The sequence below is a fragment of the Rhinolophus sinicus genome, chromosome 1, assembly GCF_057876585.1.
Source record: "Rhinolophus sinicus isolate RSI-liver-muscle chromosome 1, RSI-T2T, whole genome shotgun sequence".
NCBI lineage: Eukaryota > Metazoa > Chordata > Mammalia > Chiroptera > Rhinolophidae > Rhinolophus > Rhinolophus sinicus.
In genome coordinates, this window is record NC_142501.1 from 9,339,618 (window position 1) to 9,358,595 (window position 18,978).

Here is an 18,978-nt window from a genome sequence, read left to right on the forward strand (position 1 = left end):
ACCTGGAGCTCAATGAACTCTAGAAAGGGTTGTACCCATGTAACCACCAAACGTGCGACACTGCACGTTTCCATCTCCCTAGAAAACTCTCCTATGTCCCTTCCTTTGAATAACCCCCCACAAATCCCAGGTCATAGAATACTTCAGATGAGCTTTACGTGTTCATGATGAGCTATCACTACAGATGAGCTTTACGTGTTCATGAACTTTATATAATTAGAATCTGGCAGGATGTACACTTTTGTTTCTGCCTTTTTTCATTCCATGTTTTTGAGATTCACCCATGTTGTTACATGCATCAGAAGTTCAGATTTTTTAATTCCGTAGTATTCCATAGAACAAACATACTATAATTTGTTTATTCAATTACCTGTTGATGGGTAGTTGAGCTGTTTCTGGTTTGAGGTTATTATAATAAAGCTGCCATGAATATTCTCATGTTAGTCTTTCTGTGAACATATGAAGTCATTTTTATTGGGTATACACCTAGAAATGGAATGTCTGGGTTACATGACAGGCATATGTTTAACTTTATTGGAAATTTGAGAACATTTCCAAAGTCGTTGCATCATTTTACACTCCTTCCAACAATGTATGAGAGTTCCAGTGGCTCCACATTCTTGTCAACACTTAGTACTGTCAGTGTTTTGAACTTTGGTGAGTGTATAATGGTATCACATTATAGTTTGTTTGCATTTCCCTCATGAATAATAATTTCTTAAAAAACCAATAATTTGCCTTTAATTAGTTTTAATCCTAAAGCTTTTAAAAGTGGAATCAATAGAAGGCCAAGGATGTAGGGGAGTAATTTTCCAACACTTCTCTTGCAAACTCAAATTTTAAATTCTGTTTTATAGTAAAACAGGGTCTTTGACTGTTTATAAGGTAATTTCTGAGTTGTAAAAACTCCCATGTTTTTTCACTGCATTCCCCCATTCTATTTTGTCTGCCACAATCAGACAGACAGAAAATGCAAGGACTGTTTTCTTACATCTGCACTGGAACTTCAACAGCAGACAATAAATAATGATGTTGAATATCCTATTTTCATGGCCATTTGGAGATCTTATTTTGTGAAACGCCTACTTATGTCTTTATTGTCCATATTTTCAACTGAATTCTTTGACCTGTTCTTATTGATCTTTTGGGAAGTCTTTATGTATACTGGGCATGAGGCTTCTATTACATAAATGTATTACAAGTGTTTTCTCCCAGTCTGTAGTTTTTCCACATTCTTAATGGTGTCAGCTGATTAGCAGACATCTAAAATTTCTTTAATACAATTCAACTGAACAACTCTCCTCCTTTGTGGTAGTGCTTTTCACAATTTACATAAGGTCATAAAGACATCTCTTATGCTGTCTTCCAAAAGCTTTACAGTTTTAGCCCTCATATTTAGGTCCATCTCAAATTAAGTTTTGTATATAGGAATCATGATTCGTGTATTTCTATATGATTATCTCATTGCTCCAGCACCATTTACTGAAAAATCTTCCTTTCCCTCAATTAATTACATTAATCTTTTGAAAAACTTTTTTAAAATTGTAAAGTCTTATACTTTAGGTTCAAAAGAATCAATTGTACAACAATAGGATGGGCAATATCAGAATAGCAGTGTACTGGATAATGTGGCTGATTTTAGACAAAGAAGCACTTCTTGTTTAGCAACTGAACCTACAAATTTTAGCTGACACATATTCTAAAACCCTTTGAAGCTTATTGTGGCCATAATTCTGGTCATAATTAAATTCTGGTCAAACTGATATGAGCACAATAAAATGTACAACTTCCGTGAAGTCTTTCAAAGGAAGACTTTCAAGGTCTCTCTTTTCTGCTAGATGGAATATAGATGTGATGGTTGGGACTGGGGGAACCACCTTAGAAATACAAGATGGAAACAACATATTGAAGATGGAAGAACAAAAGAGAAGTCTGAGTCCCTGATAATTGGAGAGTGACGATTCCAATTCTGGACAACCTACCCAGGTTTTTAAGAACAACATGAGAACTGTCTTCATGCATTTGAGAGAATGGTTCGTAGAATAAAGAGTAATTTTTATCCTTCCTTATTGTATACAGCAAAAACAAGAATAAATTGTGTTGAAGCTACAGGGATTTTCTTGTAACAAAAACAGAATTTTTATTCTTATAAGTTAGGACAATTTTTTGAGATAGAGAAAAGTACAAGAATAAAATAACAAACACACCTGTATAACCATCATCCAGATTTAACATATTTGCATTGTCATATTTGCTTCAGATTTTTCCCTCTCTCTTTTTTAAAGGAACGAAATACAGGTACAATGAAGCCTTGAGGCCCCCTGTGTAGCCCTTTCCAAACGCAATCCTTGTTCTCCCTCTGCAGATGTAAACCTACTCTGAAGTTTGTGTGTGCTTTACCTTTCAGAGAGAACTTTAACCATTCATTGGTTCTTCCTCCTCTGAGTGCCCCTTAGTTTAGCTGTGGTCTCCTTACTCCTGGTATGGGAATCACCTGAAGTGCTTGTAAAAATAGATCCCAGGGTCCCAACTCTTGAGATTCTGTTTCAGTAAGTCCAGAGTGGGGCCTGGGCACTTTCATTTTAAAAGGCATGCAAGTTGCCTATCAAAACCACAGTGAGATAGCATTGTGTGTCCACTAGCATAAATAGACAACGGTTGGCAAGAGCGTGGATGAATTCAAATGCTCGTATGTTTTTGGTGGGAATATAAAGATGGTGCACTCATTTGGAAACGTTTGGCAGTTCTTCAAAACATAAAACATAACATTAACATATGACCCAGCTATCCCACTCTTCGTTATTCACCCAAAGGAAATCAAATCATGTATCTGCACAAAAGCTTATACAAGAATTGTCACAGCAGCATTATTCATAATAGGCCAAAAGTGGAAACAACCCAAATGTCCATCACCGGATAAAGAGATAAACACAATGTGGTCCATCCACACAATGGAATATTATTCAGCTTTAAAAAGAAATTAAGAACTACATGCTACATGAGTGTCAACATGCGACAACACAGATGAACTTGGAAAGTATCATGTTAAATGAAAGAAGTCTTACATACAAAGAACACACACTGTATGATTGAATAGGAACCGGAATGGGGAGTGACTTCTAATGGACACAGCATTTCTTTTTGGAGTAATGAAAATGTTCTTAAACTAGACTGTGGTGATGGTTGTACAACTCTGTGAATATACTAAAAACCGGTGAACTGTATACTTTAAGTGGGTCAATTTTAAGGTGAAACATACCTTAATAAAGCTGTTTAAAAAAAAGAAAAGAAAAATACCTGAGGTAATTCTTACGATTCTTATGTATACATACTACGGTGTGACCCACAGCCTGTAATAGTCCTACAAGAATATACCTGGGCCTTTCTCATTTCCCAGGCCCCGTCCACTCCTGCGTGCTGACGACTCCCAAATATATACCTAGATGTGCCCCGCCGCAAGGAGTTCCAAAATTCCTACTAAATACCTTCTCCTGGGATGTCTGGAAGTGCCCGAATATTTCAAGATCCAAACCCCCCGTGCATACCCAGTTAAAAACAAGAACAACAGTAACAACAGCTACAACCAACCATGTTCTATCTCCTATAGTACACGGTTTCATTCAACCCACTGTTTCAAGCCAAAAACTGCAGATTTATCTCCGTGCCCCACTCCACTCTTCCTGAGCGTTTCTCCCGATTCAGACACACTGTTGCCGCCTGATTTCAAGCCTTCCCCCATCCTCTTGAGGAGACTCCTAAATGGTCTGTGTCCACTTTCAACCCTGTTTGTAATCATTTCTCCACCCTGCTGCCACAGTGCTCTGCCTAACACACAGCAGCCCAGGTTTCTCCTCTTCCATGGCCCCCGAGGCCTGCACCGGATTCCGCCTCGAACCTCGTCCCCCACCGTCTCACACACACATCTCAGGGCTCCAACAATTCCCCTCAGGAAGTGTGTGACCCTTAATATGCACAAAGCACCCTCTCCCCTCATGTGCATTCTTTTATACCCAGGTGAGCTTTCTAACAAGTTCCTCTGATATAAGGAAACAGAGTTGATTACTCTACCATATTGCTTCTTCAGGGTGACCTTTGGAGTCAGACAGACCTGGAATCCAACCCAAATTATGCGGTTTGCCAGCTATGTAAACAAATGGGAAAAATACCTATCCAGCACGGTTTCTTTTCCAGTGTGCTCTTAAAATATCAAAATCCATGAAATCTTGTTATAATTTGCTAAATCAGATTCAGTTTAAGGTAGGGATATCCTACACTAAATCAAACTCTCTTTAAAGTAAAGCCAATCAATAGTTCAATTAATTCTTTGTATAGAGTATTATAGCTAAAATATTGACTTCCTGATTCAGTAAATATTTTTTATTTGCAGTAATTAATAGAGGCACATGGGCACTTAAATCTACAGCTATAATTCTTAAACCCTGGAGCTTATTTTTTTAATTATAAAATATTTAAATATACAAAAAAAGTACAGAGAATGAGATTACAAACAACCAACTGCTCAGTTTTATCATTGTTACTACACTTGCTTAGATTTCACTTAAAAAACATTCCAAGCCTAATGCTGCAGAATCTCTACAACTCATAAGCCAACACCAACTTACTTAGAATGCAATATAAATTCCACTAAATTTAAAGTGAGAAGTAGCCGTGGAGCTGAAGTTAAGAATTCTAATCCATCCTGGTTAAGAAACATAAAGGAAGATGACATCAGCACTGCCTGGAGACTGTCCCAGGAAGGCTGGCCTTGCCTCCTGATTCATGTCCTTCTACGGGATCACTTCTTCACGCATGGTCCTTGCCATCCTACTCTGTGAATGCAAGACCCAATGTAAGTCAGTCTACAGGCTTGGCTGGGCCCATCAGATTCTCTTTATTCAGAGAGTTTGAGTGTCAAGACACAGATATTCCGGTCTCCACCTCGACGTCAGCACCAGTTCTCATAAGAGAGCAAATCATAAAGTAAAACGCCCACCGCATTCCCATGCTTTAGAAATCTGCTGCCTCGTCTTGAACCTCCTTAGCCTACAATAATCTGGTGTCCACCCTCACCTCCTCTTCAACCTGCACCCAACACGGATCACTGTGTCAGGGGTGAGAGATGACCCTCAATTTTCTGCCAGTCCTCCCACTGAGAGGTAGGGTCTGTTTCTCCTCCCTTTGAATTTGGAGTGGCTCAGTGATTTGCTTTAATTCAACAGAATGCAGAGGAAGTCACACAGAAAGCTGTGTGACTTCTGAGGCCGGGCCTTAAGATACCTGCAGCTTCTGCATGCTTGGAACGCTCCCTCTTGGATCCTCGTCACCATGCTGTTAGAAACCCAAGCTGCGTAGCAAGGTCAGATAGGCGACATCATTGACACTCGGGTCAACAGCCTCAAGCTGAGCGCCCAGCTGCCAGCCACGTGAGTGGGCCGGTTGGGCCATTTCGGGCCCACTGGGCCTCCAGGGGACTGCAGCCCTTGCCAGCACCACTTTGGAGCTGAAGAACTGCCCTACTAAGCACAGCCAACCACAGAATTGTGGGCGATAATAAAAAGTTGTGGCAGTATTTTCTTTTTTTAATATATAAATATATATACATATATATACACATACATATGTATGTGTGTGTGTAAACATAGGTATATATGTTTATTTTGGTATATATGTGTGTGTGTATGTATGTGTATATATATATATATATATATATATATATATATATATATATATATATATACACATATTTATTTAAAAACCTTTATTTTTTAGAACAGGTAAAGATATATGTACCCCTATGTTCATTGCAGTCTTATTCACGGTGGCCAAGACATGGAAACAACTAAAGTGTCTTTTGATAGATGATTGAATAAAGATATGGTACATGTATATAATGGAATACTACTCAGCCATAAGAAAAGATGCAATTCTGCCATTTGTGACAACATGGATGGATCTTGAGATTATCACGCTAAGTGAAATAAGTCAGACAGAAAAAGTCGAGAACCATATGACTTCACTCATATGTGGGATATAAAACTGAAAGCAACAAACGAACAAGACAAACAAACAAAAACTCATAGACACAGACAACAGTTTAGTGGTTGCCAGAAGGTAAGTGGGGAGAGGAGATGGTAGAATAGGATAAAGGGGGTCAAATATATGGTGATAGAAGGAGAATTAACTTTGGGTGGTGAACACACAATGCAATATACAGATGATGTATTATAGAAATGTATACTTGAAACCTACATAATTTTACTAATCAATGCCACCCCAATAATAAAAATTAAAACATATATGTGATGTGATCAAATAATACAGTGAATGTTTAAATAAAACATTTTATTACAATAAAAGACACGTTACCATTAATCCCTCTCAAAATACTCCCCCTTGCTTTGAACACACCTATCCCATCATTCTTGACACTTTCTGAAGCAGTTCTGAAAGTCCTCTTTCATGAGTGTCTTTAGTTGTGCCGTCGTGGCTGCCTCGATGTCCTGAATCATTTTGATTTTGGGGAAAAGCCAGAAGTTGCACGGAGCCCAATCCAGTGAATAAGGTGGATGAGGACACACCATCATGTTTCTATTTGACAGAAATTGCTGTACCAGAAGCGATGTGTGACACGCAGCCTTTCCATTGTGATCAACAAAAACAGTGAATGCTGCTGCCGAGTGCCATCCAACAGAAAGGCAGGGATCTTCAATATGGAAGTGGCGCATCAAACCTTAGTAACAGTGTGTAACAAGTTCCAACCTGTTCGGTGCAGTCAATCGGGTGTAAGCTATGGTTGAGAAAAGGTGTGTTTTAAAGTGTGCCGTAAATCATCCTCCATCATGACCACGCTCCGCGTCACATCGCTTCAGGTATGGCAATTTCTGTCAAATAAAAACATTACGGTGTGTCCTCATCCACATTATTCACTGGATCTGGCACCGTGCGACTTCTGGCTCTTCCCCAAAATCAAATGATTCAGGACATTGAGGCAGGCATGACAGTGCAACTAAAGACACTCACGAAAGACTTCCCGAACTGCTTCAGAAAGTGGCAAGAACGATGGGATAAGTGTGTTTGAAGTGAGGGGGGGAGTATTTTGACGGGGATTATGGCAATGTGTCTTTTACTGTAATAATTCTTTTTCATTTAAACATTCACTGTATTGTTTGATCACACCTTGTATTACCCTTAGTCCATCTCTAAACTTAAACAAATATCTCTCTCCCAAAAAAAATTTTTTTTAAAGCTATGGAAGATGCTGCACAGTTTCAGAGAATATTTCTTCAAAAGAAACATCAAAATTCACACTGTCCAGGAAGACTTCATTACCAATCCTGTCCAACCATAAGCCTTCCTGATTTCTACTCACACACACTTTATATGAGTAATTTTTAAAACTGCATTGACCCTTTCATTCACGTATCAAGTATTCTTAGCATCTTCTCTACAAATGCTATTCCAAATTGTCCCTCTTCCTAGGAAATCTAAACTAATTCTTGCAAGTCCCCTAAACTCTCCAAATAACAATGACTTCTATTTCAGAGGCAATATGAAGAAAAAGCTGAACCCCACTTACTTTCTTTCCTCCTCTAGACATCCCGCCACCACCAGACAGGAGAGTCAGAGAGAACAGTTCAGGCCTGAGCTCAGGGGACCAGCCTTGCTAATCCCCAGGTTTCTTCAAACTCACAAATCTCAATAAATGAATCCTTTCCATAAATGCACTGTGCCTTCCTCCACTCATCTCCTTTCTTTTCTCAAACATGATGGGCCTCCTCCATTTAAAAAAATCTTTCACTTGAACTAACACCTCCTTTTCACTGTTCTTTCCTCCATTTACTTCCAAATTTCCTAAAATCAGGTGGTAGACTATAGCCACAACTCTTACTCTTATCATTTAGGTGTGTTCTTTTTTTTTTTTTAGCTCATAAAACTTGGTTTCTCACCCTCTTACTCTTGAAGACCATTAATAAGTTCTTTTTAAAAACTTTCTTGGGGCCGGCCCGGTGGCTCAGGCGGTTAGAGCTCCGTGCTCCTAACTCCGAAGGCTGCCGGTTCGATTCCCACATGGGCCAGTGGGCTCTCAACCACAAGGTTGCCGGTTCGATTCCTCGAGTCCCGCAAGGGATGGTGGGCTCTGCCCCCTGCAACTAAGATTGAACACAGCACCTTGAGCTGAGCTGCCTCCCGGATGGCTCAGTTGGTTGGAGCGCATCTTCTCAACCTCAAGATTGCGGGTTCAACTCTCGCAAGGGGTGGTGGGCTGCGGCCCCTGAAACTAGCAATGGCAACTGGACCTGGAGCTGAGCTGCTCCCTCCACAACTAAGACTGAAAGGACAACAACTTGAAGCTGAACAGCACCCTCCACACCTAAGATTGAAAGGGCAACAACTTGACTTGGAAAAAAGTCCTGGAAGTACACACTGTTGCCCAATAAAGTCCTGTTCTCCTTCCCCAATAAAATCTTAAAAAAAACAACCCTTCTTATTTGGAAAATGTCAAGCATATACAAATAAACACAAATGAACCCCTATGCACCATCACCAAGCTTCAAAGTTGCTAACATGCTGTCATTCTTGTTTTATCTATACTTCCATCCATCCATTCTCCAGCTCTACCTGATTATTATTATTTTACCGTTTTTTTCAGGTAAAATGTACCTGAAAATTGTAATTTTTATTGTAATTGTAAATTACAGCAGTATAATTTTGACAAATGGATATACCTATTTCCTATCAGACACAGAATGTCTCCATCTCCCCAGGAAGCTTTATGTCCTTTTTTGAAATTAGTTTTTGTTTTGTTTTTTAATCCAGATGCCTTTTCTCTATTACCAACCTCCTTGGCTTCCTGGTAGGATGTGACAATACTGACTACCTTTTTCTCAAAATTTACCTCTTGATTTCTACGATGCGAAAAGTATTCCCATTCATCCTCAAGTCACAACAATTTTACCCCAAAATACAGCTCAAGTCTGTCTTTCCTCCACTTCTAATGCCACTGCACTAACCCAGGCCGCCATCTTCTCTCACCTGAATAAAAACAACTGACTCCTCGCTGGTTTCCCAGCCTCCACCATTGCCTCTCTCCAGTCCACCGTCCATACAGTAGCCAGAGTGATCTTCCAAAACCACAAATCGTATCATGTTACCCCCCAGCTTAGCTTTCAATGGCTTCCCAGGGCACAGAGACTAAATCAACATTCCACACCATGACCTTTGAGTCCTTGCAAGGTCTCTGCCTCCCTCTCTCACCCCTTCTTACCACTTGGCCACATGAGACTTCTAACAGCTCTTGGAAGAAGCCAAGTGCTTTTGAAGCTGTTTCTTCTGGATAGAACACTGTTCTTCCAGCTCTTTATGGAGCTCGCTCCCTCATCCTTTTGCTCTTAGGTGAAGTGTCACCTTCTCAGAGAGACCTTCCTTGACTACCCTAAGCTTATCCTCCCAGTTACCCTATATTCCATTCTTTTCTTTTCTTCATCTTGACCATAATCCATAATAGTTACCTTTATATAGACTTGTTTCTCCCACTAAAATGCAACCACCTTGACAGTAAGAACCATGTCTTTTTGCTACATTGTTGTATCCACTGATAACACATGCTCCAGAATTATGTATTGAAAAAAAATAGATTTAGCTCAAATCACTGTTTTGCAGAAAATTCTCCACTTTTTCTCAAAACCAGCTACCTTTCCTGACTGCTTTCTGTTGACAGACAACCACAAATTATGCTATCATAGTACTATGATAAATTTTTGCATTATCACCCAATCATTCCAAATATAAGGTTTTAAACAAAGCGAAGCACAATACAGAAAAATCATAAAAACATAAATTAAACTAAGACTGATGAAGTTAAAGTTACAATCCAATTTCTGATAACAGAAGCACCCACTTAATCCAAGCATAAAAATAATGTTCTTTTATTCTCTTCTCTAATTGATTCTAAACTGATAACTATTCAATAATTAAAGAATCAAGATAGAGATGATGTGATACAGAATTGTACACCTGAAATCTATGTAACTTTACTAACAATCGTCACCCCAATAAACTTTAATTAAAAAAAAAAAAAGAATCAAGAAAGCCAGTTTTTTTTTTTTCTCAGAAAGAAGGTGTAAACTGAATTTTTGGCATGATAAAGTATTCTATATTAGTCTAATTATATGCTTGCCAAGTCCCAATCACAATTTTCTTTTCCAGAGAATGTATTAGCCAGAGGATCCAGGAGTCCAGTCTACCTTAACTTTACATGCGTAGTTCATTATCAGTTAGTAACTTAGCATCTTGGGGAAGGGTTTATATGTACTTCAGAAATCCTAGGGTCTATGTTTCTTGTGTGTCCTGAGTGTGTGTGTGTGTGTGTGTGTGTGTGTGTGTGTGTCCTAGAACGTGTGCGTATCTCAGATTCTGATTAACCCTAAGTGAGAATCAGAACCTAGATGAGTCTGATGAAAGTCTATAGGCTTCTGCTTTGGCTACAGAAAGAAGGAAGAGATCTGATGGGAAAAAAAGCAACCCATGGACTGTAGAGAGAGGGGATTCAGAAAGAAGCTGAAGGAGCTGTTTTCATAAGGGACCTCGAGACTTGGGGCACAAGCAGTACTTCTCTGAAGCCCAGCCCACAAAGCATGAGTATAACAGAGCAGAGAAGGGGGTGGCCTCTCTGAAACTCAATGAAGCACTGCATGCAGCCAATGGGCAGGAAGGACTGGTCTGATGGGAACCCTCACAGACACTATTTTCCTGTTTTTAAACAAATAATAATTTATTGATGTGAAATTCACATAACATAAAATTAACCACTATAAGGTGAACAATTCAGTGCGTTTGGTACATCAAAATGTTATGCAACCACCACTTCTCTCAGGTTCCAAAGCATTTTCAACATCCCAACTAGAAACCCCACACCCATCAAGCAGTTATTCCTCATTTTCCCTTCCCTCCAAACGACTCTTGGCAAACACCAGTCTGCGTTCTGTCTCTATGGATTTGTCTATTGTGCATATTTCACAAATGGAATCATACAATATGTGATTTTTTGGGCCTGGCTTCTTCCACAGAGCATGGTATTTTGGACGTTCCTGGTGACCTTTTGACACCTCTCCACTTTTGCTCTGGTGAAGGAATAAGCCTTCCCACAGACAGTACCAGCAGCAGTGGCAGCAGCAAAAGGACTCCCTGAGAAGGGTCTGGGGAGCAGACAACGCTGCAGCGCTGCACTGCTCAGGACAGTGTGAGATCCCGCGGAGCTGCTGGGAAGGACTATGCTGAGAGGCAGAGACAATACTGAGAGGAAGGGGGATGTGAAGGTGACACTGAGGGTCCCATGTGACCAGGCAGAAAACGAGCCAAGGAGACGCAGGACATGGAGGCAGATATAGAGACGTATAAATAAACACACAGGTAACTATTTACAGACAGGGTTTGACAAGAATAGTCACTCAAACTTTAGCTTGAAAAACCAAACCAAACAAATTGCCATTTAAAAATTTGTAATAAAAACTGTCTAAAAAATTATCAGTGATGCCTCTGTGCAGTAGGAATAAGGGACAGGCTTTTACTTTGTACCTTATACACTGCTGATTTGTTTTAATTTTCAAATAAATATGTATAACTTACATAATGAAACATTAAAAGATAAAGTGCTAGCACTCTACAGATGAATCATAAAGTTCTCTATGAGTTCAGTGAAGTCTGTTTTAAATTTGTCACATAGCATAATAAAACATCTTAGGTTAGGTTCTGATTTAAATCGGTCGAGTTTCTAAAGACACCAAAAACAAAACACCCACTCCACTTATCCACTGCCCCTGTTGTTTAATTTCTACTCAGACTGCTTGTACCTTTAGAATTCACTGACCTTGGAACTGCTTTCTTCCGATACTTCTCCCTCATTGGTTTGCATGGGAACAGACTCTGTGCAAAACTCTGCAGAAACACACAAATACTGCCTAAAAGAGGTAAGAAGAGAAAAAATACATAAGAAATTCAGTGCAAAAATTTGTATTTTTTTTCAAAGATTACATTGAAATTCTGTTACCGAGACCATAGATACTGTAAAGCACGACCTTAAGTAACGTGTGTGTGTGTGTGTGTGTGTGTGTGTGTGTGTGTGTGTGTGTTAGGTAAGAAAGAAGGGAGAGGTAGGGAGGGAATTTTCTCCACCTTAGGAGAGGACAGTCAGGAAAGGTTTAAGACATTGCAGTATTGAATAGTTCGAGATAACTTTTCTCATTTGTTTGACTTTTGGCAGCGGTGAGAGTGAAAATCTTCATTAATTCTTCAGCATAAACACTGACCTGTCAGAAAGGATGGCCACCTGAATAGAGCAGTGCCCAGCTGTTACGCTGGCTACTAGGTTAGGCTACTGAAATTGGCTGGGTTTCTTGGGTTTACAATTTATGCTCAACATTCGTGGTATTTTATAACTTAAATTAAGGTGCCACTAATGACTGACCCCACTTGTTTTATTTTAGGAAAATTTTAATAAACTAAATGTCAGTTAATTTATTTTTATATGGGAACAGGCTATTCATAGGGCAAGACAATAAAAAGCAGTAAGTTTTCCTTAGAATAAAATGAGTCAAGTAAAAGTTTATTAAAATTTTATGAATTAAAATGTACCAAAAGGAAACTACTAAAAGTTTATGCAACATTCAAATTAACTCATTAAATATTTAATTACTGAGGAATAATTACTCCAACTAACAAAACAAATCTCCAGTTAATACAGGTACAGATATTTTAAAACCTTTCAAATACTTTAAAAGGCTTATAGCTACAAAATATGAAAGCTAAAAAGATGCTTGATAGTGTATCTTTTTTGTGCAGAGAAATCTCTTTATGAATACAGCAACTTGGGGGCCTGGCAATTGGGTTCTAGTGCAAACTGGGCTCTAAGGCTTTCTCTAGCTGGTTTCACCCCTCACCTGTTTACGATACTTGTGCAACAACGGAATTCTTCTTTCTCTGAAAATGATATTGATAGCACTAAAAAAACTCGGTAACATATTTAGAAAGATTTCATATTCAAATTGCTTCAAAAATGTCTTCCAGTTCTTATTTCACTTTACTGAAATAGAGGTTGTATTTCATAGATGACGTATTGTAGGCATGGCTGCCCAAGGAAGGCACACCCATTATTTCTGCGCCGTTTCCACTTGAATGTGCTGGGAAAGAGGATTGCTTCTTTCCCCTCCTGAGCTTCACTCCTGGTCCTCTCCACCTCCACACACTCTATCCCAGAGGACGTACAGGATCTTATCTGAATGGTGTGTTCAGAAGGAGAAACGATATATGAGCTCAGCCCCTTCTCTCTCTTCCTTCTGGAAGCCAGCGGTCCCCAGGGAGCATGCATTCTCCTTGGCTCCTGGCCCCTCACCAGTACCTGTGACCAGGTAAGTCTGTTGAATTCTGAGGGTCTGTGTTAACAAGTTCCTTTGCCTGGAGATATCAGCCACATTCTCCAACAGCTTTATTAATCACAGAGGTGGTCTCCCAAGTGCCGTAATCTTATTTCTCAATTAATATAGAACTCAGCCTAGGGAAAAAGAGTGCTATTTTGGGGGTCTCTCAAAGACCCTAACATCCGGTCCATGAGACTAGAGTCTTGATAAATAGACATGAAGTAAAATATGAGGAGTAAAATACATGTGGAGTTTCTGAGGCTTCTGTTGGAGCCAGGACTTTGGGCCTTGGTTTTCAGGGAGGGGGCAAAGTGTTTTGACCTTGTAGAGGTTTACATTAGACTACATGAGTGTTCACAGTTGTGTACTAGCTTTGAACTATTGAGGCCGAGTTAGTGTATAATCCATAGGCCACACTGTATTTTGACCTTCGTGGTGACTGTAGTTATGGCAACTTTGCCTTCAGGTGCATGGCTATTTCTATAGAGACAATGCCGCACGCACCAGGCACAAAAGCCTTAGCAAAGGCCTGGGGGTTTTGCCAGCCTCTGCAGAGCAACAAGCCAGCCGGTTGTGGTGGTGGTACTGAAAGCTCATCTAAATGTCAGCTGCACAAGTGGCAGCAGCACACACTGGCCACTGCGGCCTCAGCACAGGGAATAGGGCATTCGCAGGCTTGGGTGGCTTCGAAGTACAGAAGGCTGCTGTCTGACCTTGAATTATGCAGGCACAGCTTTTCCTAAGCAGGCATGGCTGAGGCAAAGATGAGACTTCAGGAAAAAAAGACTTAATTCATACAAGCCTTTTAGATATTAGTGAGTAGAACAATTATTTGCTGCATGTAAGCTGCAAGGCAGCTGAATTTCAAACAGCACATGCGCTATAAAACTAGTGAACTTCTATGCGTGTTTCAATTGTTTGTGCTAGGCTTACACAGACAATTCAATGGGGAAATGGAAATTAAGAGGTTCCTCACTATACTTCATACAAGGAAGGAAAAAAGGGAGGGAGAAGAGAGGGAGGCAGGGAGGGAACTTAAAGAGGAAAGGAGGGAACTTGGAACTGGGGTTGCCACAACTATAAATCCTTAAATTCTGCAAAAAGGAGGTGATGTTTCAAATATTAATCTTTAAAAGAGAAGACTGTGCATTAACTGAGTTTTTGCCAGTATGGTAAAGGCACAGTACCAAATTTAACCTCTTGCTGGCAGATTTTTCAAAATTGGGTGGAAGTGTCCAAGTCCTGGATTGCGGACACGGGAATGGACTAAGTGGGCACCTTGATGAGGCTCCAACCAAGAGGACCTCAGCCGTCCGCCCTCCCTCCGTTACCTACATGTCTCTGCTACAGTCTTTGGAAAGACTAAGTACCATGTTCTGGGGACATGATTTTATCAGAAACACTGCTCTTGGGCTGGAGGTAGGTAGGCTTCCTTTCTGAATTCGATGGCTGTGTGGACAGTGCTGCAATGATTTTGTTTAGCCTTGGCCTTCACATAATTTATATACTGTTCTGACCCATTTTAGAATCCTCTGGGGACAAAATCTATCCATGGTCCCAGAGAAGACCTGAGAGGACAGCGGTGGGTAGTGGGGGGGTGTCCTCAGGAAAGTGGGGGAAGGACTGCCCTGTGACCACTTCTGCCCTAAAGGGGATGGGCACACCCCCGCTGACCGAGACTTACTGCTCAAGACCAACGCACTAAGACACAAAAGCTGGCGCGTGTTAGCAGAGGAACATTTCCTCCCCACTCTGCGGCCTACCTCCATGTGCGGCTGCACGTCTGTCTGCTAGTCCTGGCCGTACCCCACCCCTGATTGCAGCTGTCAGGGTGAAGGGACTGCTCTGATCCGTGAGCCTGGACAAAGAAACGGGGCTTGCAGAGTCCAGTCCCTTCTCCCCCCTTCCCCTTGGGGGTACCTACTCTGCTCTGCTCCTTCCTTCTAGGACGCGGGTCTCTCCTAGTGCTGCCGGGTAAGGAAACCTGTTAGGGGCTGCAGGTCAGTAGTAGGAAGCTGACTTGGCCTTAGAGATGAGCCAGTTCTCCTATGTCAATTTTATTAGTGATAATAGTGAAATTTTGATCTCCACCTGCCTTACTCCTTCATCCTCTATTTCTGTTGCTTCAGAACTTGGGCAGGGAAGAGAGTATTATTTATTGGGTCTCCTTCAATTCCAACTTACATCTGAAACATTTCCTCTTCAGAAGTAAGTTCAGTTTTCTGTTAGTCTTGTCTTTCCAATTATCTCATTACCATAATATTAATAATGTACTTTACTTCATAAGCTTTTGAGCTCCGTTTCTAGTGACACTATACTCCACATCACTCAGGCAAATCTTTCCATTCTCTCCACACAACTGGCTAACGCAGTCCATACCTTATTTAAAATCCCTTCCCTTCATCACCAATCCACATCTCTATCCTTCTAACATTCAGTCAATTTGTATTTCTAAAAATCTTTCCGGATTAAGACAATATAATCTGCCTATTGACTATATGTCATATCGATACCTATTTTTCTGTTTGTCCTTTATTTAACTGGCTCTCATTATTTTGTTGTTTTGGAACTATATTTAATACTTTTTATGGGTTTCTTAAAAAACCTTCATAACATTCTTGTTTGAAGGCTGACTTATAGCTGTGTCTAAGGGTCTAGGCCAGTTTTACTCTCCTTTTGACAAAATGGAGGGAGACTAAAGTAGGCAATGCAAAAATATATGGTTAAGCTAGAGGTGTCACTTGGGAAGTGACACAGGGTCCAGCGTATCGGTGCTAAGAGAGTGATGAAAAAGTAAAGGCAAAGTCCACTTATGTGAAAATTAACTGGAGGGGTGACCAAGTGGTAAAGCTGTCAAAGGTGATATGACAACATAAGCATTTGATTTCTGTTGCAGCATATCATTTCACCTCAGAGCTGTCACCAGCTTGTCATACATGGCAACTGAAAGATAGTTTTGACCTGGCAGTGCTTCAGCACACACAGGACAGGACTCAACCAATGTTAATGACCAAATATGAGTGATGTCATACAGCCTCTGTGCTAGGGCTTCTCTAAAAGTTGGCAAATACGTTAGTCTTTTCAAAGCCCTTAGGCTTTCGCTCTCATCCGTCTCTGCAGCGACACTGGCCAGGCCTGTCTCAGCCACACTGCACTACTCTTACTTCGCAAATACGCCAGACTGATTCAGGTGTCCGTGTTGCTGGCCGCAGTACTCCCTCTGCCTTTCCTTTCTCTGATACCGCCAGGGAGCACCCCATTCCTCATTCAAGAAAGTATTTCCTGGTCCATCTCTAGGGAGAACCAACGGTTCCTTCCTCAGGGTCCCCAGTGGACCTTGTTTGAGTCCTAGTAGAGAATCTGTAACACTTTACTGGATTTCTCTTTTGCATAGATGCCTTCCCTATTAAACTGTCAACCCTTTGATACCAGGCACGCTATCTCATTAACCTGTGTATTCACAGTTTACTTAAATGTGTGTACCTGGCATTTAACAGGTATTCAATACATTTCTATGTAAGAACGACTGAATTAATCAACTAAAGTGCTTTTCACTTAAATTGCAATAGATATCAATTCAATAAATATTTACTGGGTCCCTACCATATGCCAGATGGTGCTGGGCTGGTGTGGTGTAGTAGAATGAGTTTTGGTTTTGAAGGAGCAAAATCATTACTCTTTGATGTTTATTAGCTGTGTCATCTTGGGCAAGTTACCTGACTTTCTAATCTTCATTATTTTCATCCATAAACTGGTCAGGTGGAGATGTTATAAAGGTTAAACTAAATAATATATGTACAGCACTGAACAAGGTAAGGTGCCAGGAGCAGCCAATTGGCTAAAAAAACAACAATTCATTCCCGTCCAAGAAGTCTCAAAGGGTTTATAGGCTAGTGAAGGACACATACAAATAAATAACTCTAATATAAAACAATGAATGCTGCATTATTGTAATAGTAGGTACTCCCAGAACATAGATGGAAAAGAAATTCTGCCAAGAGTATCTGGGCGAAGGGGTTAACAGGAAAGATCCAAGAAGGAAGACAGCTAGTTGCACTCTTCTCCCCTCTTCCAAACTCGAAGCCAAGAGAAAAGAAAGCATAAACCAAGGCACAGAGCTGTGAGAAATAACTAAATATCTGGAAAATAGAAAAGGGTCTGGTAAGGCTTAGGGATAGGAAGGGTTTACTAAAAAAGAAGCCAGAGACGTTGATTGGATTAGGTTTGAAGGGGTTTGTAGGATGACATCTGCAGCAACTGGGAGCCATGAGAGGTGTTTAAGCAAAGAGTGACACGTCTAATCTACCACTGAGAAAGCTAACTCGGGCAGGAGTGTGGACTACAGACCGGAGCAGGGACAGACGAGGGCAGAGAAGCCCGGCACATACTCACACAAAACTGAAGAACTGCTGAGCCTAGTAACAAAGTCTAGCTTTATAAAAGAATGAGGCACCATGTGTCACTATCCATCTAAATACAAGTACTTTTTAAAGGGACCTCCCAACATAGACCTGCAAAGGGCTGATGTGGAGGCCATTCTGAATACCCTTCTGTAAGAACTCTGGAAAAGAGCAATAATGTCAAAATATACTTTTCTTCTTTTTAAAGATGAAGATGCTCCCATTTCATTGCCAACACCCAGCGGATATAAATTTCAAAACACTTACCTTTGACAGTATCCTGGGGCAACACACGCCCGTGAAGATGAGTCTAGACTACATTCAGTGCAAAAACCAAAACCCTGAAAAGAGAGAAAAGTCACAGTGAGCCACACACTCGCAGCAAGACGCCCCAGCAAGCAGCAGAGCACAAGTTCTGAGTTGAGGGCGCCTGGTGCAAACCCAAGCTCACTCTTTAGCCCACGTAGCGCCCTAAGCTCTGGAGCCTCAGCTCCCTCACAGAACTCTTTGGAAATTTAAGTGAAATATGTGTGAAATACTTAGTACAGAGAGGGCGCCAACCACACGCTCCACAAACGCAAGTGGTTATTAGGAATGTGAATTGAAACACTTTCTGAAGAAACATGAAAACCTTTATTATTTACTTTACCTTATTTGTTCTACCAGAAAAATACCAAATCATCTTTTCAACTTCTTTCTCCATTTCACATGAGGATGTCTCAGAATCACTTGGGATTCAATGCGCCCCAAACTGCCCTCTGCGTCCCCACCCAGACCTCGTCCTCCCGTCTCCACTGCCTCAATGGAGGGCGCCACCCTCCACGCAGCTGCTTGCATCAGAACGTCAGAGTCATCCTGGATTTCGCCCCCCACCCCAGTCCTCACGGACCCCATCAGCAAGTCATGTCGTTTCTGCTTTCACAGTATCTCATAATCCTTCGTTTTCATCGCCAGCATCGTTTCTAGCTCGTGGAGGCTCCTTAGCTGGTGTCCCTGAACCTCCTCTTGCTCCTCCCGTCAATTCCCAAATAATAGCTAGAATGGCCTCTTCAAAATCAAATGGGATCACACAGCAAGAGGCAGTGAAAATTTTATTTCACAATGGAATGTCTCTTTACATATATATGAAATGACAGTCATTTATTATATTATTAGACATTTAGTGA

General features: G+C 40.8%; 1 protein-coding gene across 6 annotated transcripts in view; it reads right to left on the reverse strand.

Moving 5' to 3' along the window:
- TNRC6B (trinucleotide repeat containing adaptor 6B) overlaps positions 1 to 18,978 on the reverse strand; it is a 218,339-nt gene that overhangs the window by 148,484 nt on the left and 50,877 nt on the right. For all 6 annotated transcript variants that reach the window (XM_019734462.3, XM_074326433.2, XM_019734464.3 and 3 more), the window contains 2 exons: positions 18,080 to 18,153; positions 11,867 to 11,957 (listed from right to left, as the gene is read on the reverse strand). In XM_019734462.3, the coding sequence (XP_019590021.3) occupies positions 11,867 to 11,957; positions 18,080 to 18,153 (165 nt within the window). The remainder of the gene's footprint in view (positions 1 to 11,866; positions 11,958 to 18,079; positions 18,154 to 18,978) is intronic.